The sequence below is a fragment of the Nematolebias whitei genome, chromosome 1 (genome assembly GCF_014905685.2).
Source record: "Nematolebias whitei isolate Nwh7 chromosome 1, NemWhi1, whole genome shotgun sequence".
Taxonomy (NCBI): Eukaryota; Metazoa; Chordata; class Actinopteri; order Cyprinodontiformes; family Rivulidae; genus Nematolebias; species Nematolebias whitei.
Window position 1 is genome coordinate 7,890,733 of NC_056498.1, and position 6,854 is coordinate 7,897,586.

Here is a 6,854-nt window from a genome sequence, read left to right on the forward strand (position 1 = left end):
CCAAATTGTACATCATGGATCTGGTCAGCTGTCTCTCACAATTGATCAAATTTTATCAAAGAAAAGACAGGGCGAAGGAGAGCCTTCCTGCCCCAACGGGACACTCGCAGCTGGATACAAGATGGATTCCTGAGGGCAGTGGAAGATCGTGTGTCTGTCCATATTGTCGGTTGAGGACGTTGAAAATGTGTTCATAATTGGATTTATGATAACAGGATTTCTGCTATTTGAAGTTGGTGGTTACCTGGCATATCGGCAAATTCGAAAAACGTCTGCAGCTGTTCTGGCCATTGTGAAGCTGCCTGGCCAGTGTGAGGGGATGTGCCATGCTCTAAACACTCAAGACTCAGATGCTGGGTGAGCTGAGCCGTAAGCTGGACATGATTCTTGAGAATCACAGGCTACTTGTGACTCCTGAAGCTCGCTGGCAAGAAGGATTTGATCTTGGAGAAGTTACAAGATCGGCTTAGCGGAACTATGTCTGATGTATGTTGCTTTTTTTGTGCAGAAGTTTTTTTTATCAACTTTCACACTGTGTCCTGTTAGAGAGAAATGAAATTTCATTGTGCTTCTGTGCAATGACAATAAAGGCTGATTCTGAATGCGTACATGGGCAAAAACATTTTTAACCACCTTTGCTTTTTAGCCATAGACAATAATAATTTACTACAGTTTTCTGAAATCTCTTACAAAACCTAAACTCCGAGGCCCTGAATGAACAAACTGTGATTTGTTCTTTTTGTGAGGTTTATAGGAACCAGCAGAGCATGTTTTCACAGTTCTTGGTTTCAAACAACAGCTGAGTGTGAAAGAAACGCTTTGCTTTTATTTTCTTTGTGCGTTTTTGTGTAGAATTCATCCACAGTACACGGTGTTACTTTGTACAACGTTGAGCAGCAGACACAGTTGACTCACGGTTCATTGTGTCGTTTAAACAAAGCCTTACCAGTGGAGGGCGTGTTGGATTGAGGGGCAGTGGTTTCTTCGGTGGGCCAATTCTTTGTGGGCTTGGGGGGGACTTGTGTGGTGTTGTCGGGAGCTTTCCAGATGGGAGGGGTGGTCGTACCAACTTGACGTCCCGGGGACCAGTGAGCGGAGATGGGGCAGGTCTCAGAGGTCGCACGACGTTGACTGGTTGGGTGCCATTTGTCCCGGGGCCCGGTCTGAGGGGCAGGACCTCCTTGCTGGTGTGAGGAAGCTGAAAGAAGACAACAGATAACTTACCGAAGAGTCAGAAAAGTGAAACAAAGGGAAAACTGAATTAACAAGAAGTACTTCGATGGCGGAAAGTCACAAGGCGTTTCCTAGCATTCAGAGTTAGACATGATCTGTTTCTGAAAAAGAAACCCAGTTTAACTTTCAGTTTCTTTACTAGGTTTTCCACGTGGAGCTTAAAAGAGAGATGCGAGTCGACCAAGATACCCAAATATGTATAGGAATCAACAAACTCAATGGGGACACCATTTGAGCATAAAATCAGAGGAAGAACTGCTGGGCCCAACTTCCTGTTTGAAAAAAGCATCCCTTTGGTTTTATCGGCATTTAAAACAAGTTTGAGGTGGAATAAATCTGACTGGATGGTATTATATTAAATGCAGATTGCAAAAGCTGGAAAGCCTTATCAACTGTTTTAGCTCGACAATAAACAACTGTGTCATCAGCATAGAAATGCAAGGATTCATCATGGATGCTCTGACCTACATTACCTATGTAGATTGTAAAGAGGGTGGGTCCTAAGACTGAGCCTTGTGGTACACCATTGTTGACTGTTAAATAACTGGAGGAAGTACCATTATGTTGAACACATTGCCTCCGAACTGAGAGATAGTTAGAGAACCAACCAATGGTGTGTTCTGAGAAACTGATTTCTGAGAGATTATGACACAAGATGTTATGATCCACAGTGTCAAAAGCTTTAGACAGGTCTAAGAAAAGTGCAGCACAATAATCCTTAGCATCCAATGCTTCAACAACATCATTAAGAACCTTCAGTGAAGCAGTGGTTGTGCTGTGTTGTTTCCTGAAGCCAGATTGATGGAGAGGTAAGATGTTAAATGAGTCCAGGTAATTTTTGATTTGAGAGTTTATTAGTTTTTCTAGAACCTTGGCTAAAATGCAGAGTTTAGAGATTGGTTGATAGCTGTTCATTGAGGTGGGGTCACCTCCCTTCAGCAAAGGGAGAACAAAGCCTGTTTTCCAAGCATCTGGAATGGAGTTTTGGCTTATGGACAGGTTAAAGATGTGGGTCACAGGGACTGTGATGATATGAGGCCAGCCTTTAGAAATAAGGTGGAAGTTCATTTGGTCCTGCTGATTTTTTAGGATCAAGATCTTTTAACAGTTTATTTACCTCACTAACTGAGAACGGAGAAACAAAAAGGTGTGATTAACTGAGGATTGACTTATAGGAGGGATTTGATTTGTAGAAGTTTGGTTATTAATTGAAGTGGCTGATTTTCTGTTAGTAACTGTGTCAAATAAAGAACTAGAAGCAACAAAATGTTTGTTGAAACAGTTCAGGATCTCGTGCTAATTTGACACAGGAACAGAGTTAACGAGAAGTTGTGATGGGAGGTTAGATGATTGGGGGCTGCCTGAGAGAGATTTGATGGTTTTCCAGAATATGTTAGGATCATTTAGATTTTTAGAGGTCTGAGATAAGAAATAGTTGTGTTTTGTGGCTTTGATGGCAGTTGTGCATTTATTCCTCATCTGCCAAAAACTCAACCAATCAGTGTCTGAGCCAGATTTTCTTGCTGCGGCCCAAAGATGATCTCTCCTGTGCAGGAGGTCAGCTAGCTCTGGAGTAAACCAGGGGCTGTCTCGTCCCTTTATTCTGAACTGACGAAAAGGAGCATGTTTGTTCACAAAATAAATGAAACTATTATGAAAATAGTTCCAAGCAGAGTTCACATTGTCATTTAGTAGAATATGATGCCAGTCAAAGTGGGATAGATCCCAGACAAATGGCTGTTCGCAAAAACGTTTCAGATTCCTTTTTTGAATTAATCTGGGCTTAGAAGGTGGAAGTTTAACATCTCTGAGAGCTGCTATTATACAATAATCACTTAAAATGTCAGCGAATACACCTGTACCAGGGAATTTGTGAGGCATATTAGTTAGAAACAGGTCTAAGATGGAAGATTTTTCAGGACGGTTTTTGTTTGGTTTAGTGGGAGAGTCAATCAATTGGGCTAGATTGAGTGACAGGCAACATTCCTTGAATTTATCACAGAGGGGGGTTGACTTGTCCCAATCAATGTTGAAATCTCCTGCCAAAAAAATCTCTTTGAATTTTAAATTTCTAAGGAATTCCATCAGGGAGGACAGAGCCTCAGGTGTTGCTGAGGGGGGACAATAACAACCCACCACAGATAAGATCTGGCCTCCATTCAAAGTGATGTTTACAGCTAAGGCCTCAAACTGGTTTGGAATTGTTTTAGCAGACACAAGACTAGAAACCAGAGAATCTCTGATGTAAATAGCGACTCCACCCCGATTTTTTTGACGATCACAGCGATAGATGTTAAATCCATTGATTATCAAGTCGTTATTCAGTACAGATTTGTTAAGCCAGGTTTCAGAGATGATTACGGCCCTATTTACACGGACACGATGGGGGGAAATGTAGTTTTTTTTGTATGTTAATTAGAGGAAAAGATTTGCGTTGACATGGTCGCATTTTGTGTTTACATGCATCCGGAGGATTCCCCCGTGCCCTCCCGAATCTGCTGTAGTTACCATGCCGGGTCATTAGATGGCGCTGTGAATTTTGTACCTTCACCTAATGCGCATGCGTGTTGCCTCGGAACGTTGTTTTCCTCTGTGCTAACCAGTTAACAACAATGTAACGTAACAACAAGTTAAAGCTGGATTTTGGATAAGAGTCGACAGATTTGATGCCAAGCGGGACCGCTTCATCTTACAGCTCCACACCGGTCACTGGGTGGACCAGAACCGAGTCAATGTCGGACTTTACTCCGTGATCATCAGTAGCTGTTTTACAGCAGGTAAATCAACGTTCTTAATAATGTTAGCTTGTGTTTACTTCGGTTACAAAACAACCAACTGAGTTTTTATTTTTTCCTGAAAGAAGAAGAAGCTGTCCTCCCACCAGTTTCAAACGAGGCCCAGATGCCGGGCAGGAGGACGTTGAAGAGAGAGATGTTGGATGAACTATTTATTTTAAATTTCCCTCATTTCGTTTATTCAATCCATTCAAGTTCAGGTAACGTGTTTTAATAGTGTGTTCAGTTTAATTATCAGTGTTTGTGTGACATACAGTTTGTGGTGTTGAATAAATAAATAAAAATTAAACGTGATGTCTTCAATTTCAACTTTAGTGTTCACGCTATATGTTTAGCATCATTTTAAATTTGAATTACATAATGTCCAGATAGCTTCATTTAGCTCAGAGCTTCATTATATCTCGCACTAACATAAATACGGTTCATTATTATTAAACTGTTGTTATTTAGCACATTTATGTTATAGTGCAGCGTGACGTGTGCGCGTGCCTCGTTCTATAAACAGCAATATTAGAACTGGATCAGATTGTGTCTTCCAACACAGATGTCGGTCACAGCACCTGGAATCTGACGTAGATTAACTACGAGATTAAAATATATTCCATCAATCGTAGTTCTGAAAGCAGTGTATCTGCCGCCATGTTGATAGAAATATAGCATCTGTCCGCACGTGCATCTGCGCATGTGGTTTAACACAAAGCCTCAGTGGGAGATGTTTACATTATCAGCGGGCGGTCAGCGAAAAACCTCCACTCTGTAAGGTGGGTTCAGAAACCTCCGGATTCAAAGAGGGGGGCCACTGGTGTTGTGTAAATGATCAGCAGAACCGCAGAGAGAAAGGAGCGGATGCACTCAAAATATGCGCTGTGCAAACGGCCCCTACATCTGCCCCAGAAGAACTGACCAAAATTTTCAAGGTATCAAGTTTTCTCAGAAGGCTACGAGCGTTTACATGCAGAAAATGAAATCCTGACATGTTTTTGGCGGGGCGTGGCGGTGCAATGAGCTGTTGCTGAGAACGAGGAAAAAACTGTGCGTGAGTATTATGATAAAACTTTGGTAAGTCCGTATTTATTTAAATAAAAACTGTTTAATTAAATATTAGATCATTAAGAAAGTCCTAAATATTACTAAAAAACTTTTTTGATTCAATCAAACAAACTGGACGAGGAGACCTTGGAAAGCCTGGAATTGTTTGTTGACGAGTGTTTTGACAGCTTAGTCATGGGTAAACCTAAAGAAACATCCGGTGCTGCTAGCAATTCAGCTAACATCCCCAATGCTAAGCGACATCGACAGGGAAGCTCAGACAGCGTTACGGCACCGTCTCCTGATAATTCAGGTTTAAAGGAGATATTGGAGTCAATTGACCAGAAGCTAACTAGCTTGGACGCCCGACTAGCGTTAGTGGAGATGCTACATAAAGAGTTTCAAGGCCTCAGGGAGTCTTTGGAATTCAGTCAACAGCAGGTAGCATCACTTGCTAGTGAAAATCAGGAGCTGAGAGGGACAGTGAAACAACTCACCGAGGAGATGACGCTGCTATCTGGGGATAATAAAAAAATCAAAGAATCGATCCTGGATATCCAAGCCCGGAGCATGCGGGATAATCTCGTCTTCTCGGGAATACCGGAGCGAGCGGACGAGGACCCTGAGGCCTCCGTCCGTGACTTCTTCCAGAACCAGCTGAAGTTGCCGAGTGACGTGGTTAAATCCATCACTTTTCACCGGGTCCACCGCCTCGGAGGTAAGAAGCCTGGAAGCAATCGGCCGCGGCCGATTGTAGCTAAATTTGAGCATTATAAACAAAAAGAACAAGTAAAAAGCCGAGGTAGGGAACTGCGTGACACGAACTTCAGCATGAACGACCAATTCCCTGCAGAAATTCTGAGTAGAAGGCGCGTTCTGTTCCCAATTAGGAAGAAAAATATAAACGAGGGCAGAAGAGCTGCGGTGGCTGTGGACAAACTGTACATCAATGGTCAGCTGTTTAGAGATCCAGAGGTTACTCCCTGGCTCTATTAATAATATAAATAAGGTAAGTATGATTTTCAGTTGCTAATTTTACTTAAAATGTATTAGCAAGCATATATATATTCATATTACTTACCAGATATATATGTAATTTTTCAGCACAGCTCGGTTGGTGGGTTACACAGATGGTGGTGGTACACGGTGGCATGACACTTAATATGGTAAGGGGGTTCTTTTTTTATTTTTTCTTCTTTTATCTTTATGTGTTTATTATCATTTCACTTTCTTTTTTTTTGTCTCTATTTTTCTGACTCAACAATTATTAGCACACAGGCACAAAGGCTTATATATATCCATATACATACATACAAATACCTCATAAAGGAATACATCCATGATTTATCTTCAAAAACTGCACTTAGTTTATCTATAAATCATAAATAATCAATCATTAAGGATTATGTTATTGTCTGGGTGTTTTACTATTATTTATATTTATGATAATGGGTGTGGTTTAATTATATTTTCACAAGCACAAATATGGGCATCTTAAGGTTTGTCACATGGAATATTAATGGAGCCGGTAGCCAACATAAAAAAAATAGAATCTTTAGCCAGATTAAAAGACTAAAGGCAGATGTTGTATTACTCCAAGAAATTCATAAATTACCGTCAACTGTGGATGAGCTAAAATCTCCTGAGTTTCCTCATGTATTCTCAGCCTGCTATAACTCAAGACAGAGAGGAGTAGCAATATTAATACATAAAAATGTGAACTTCACAATATTAGACACAGTTATGGACCCGCAAGGTAGATATATAATATTAAAATTATCCATACTCAGTCAAAAA

The 6,854-nt window shown here is 41.0% G+C and overlaps 1 protein-coding gene across 1 annotated transcript in view; it reads right to left on the reverse strand.

The window, feature by feature from the left end:
• Window positions 1-223: 223 nt before the first annotated feature.
• The window catches only part of adam19a (ADAM metallopeptidase domain 19a), a 158,315-nt gene continuing 151,684 nt past the window's right edge, over window positions 224-6,854 (reverse strand). The window contains exons 15-16 of the mRNA XM_037681636.1: window positions 1,067-1,198; window positions 224-244 (exon numbers count right to left, since the gene is read on the reverse strand). Coding sequence (XP_037537564.1) covers window positions 224-244; window positions 1,067-1,198 — 153 coding nt within the window. The remainder of the gene's footprint in view (window positions 245-1,066; window positions 1,199-6,854) is intronic.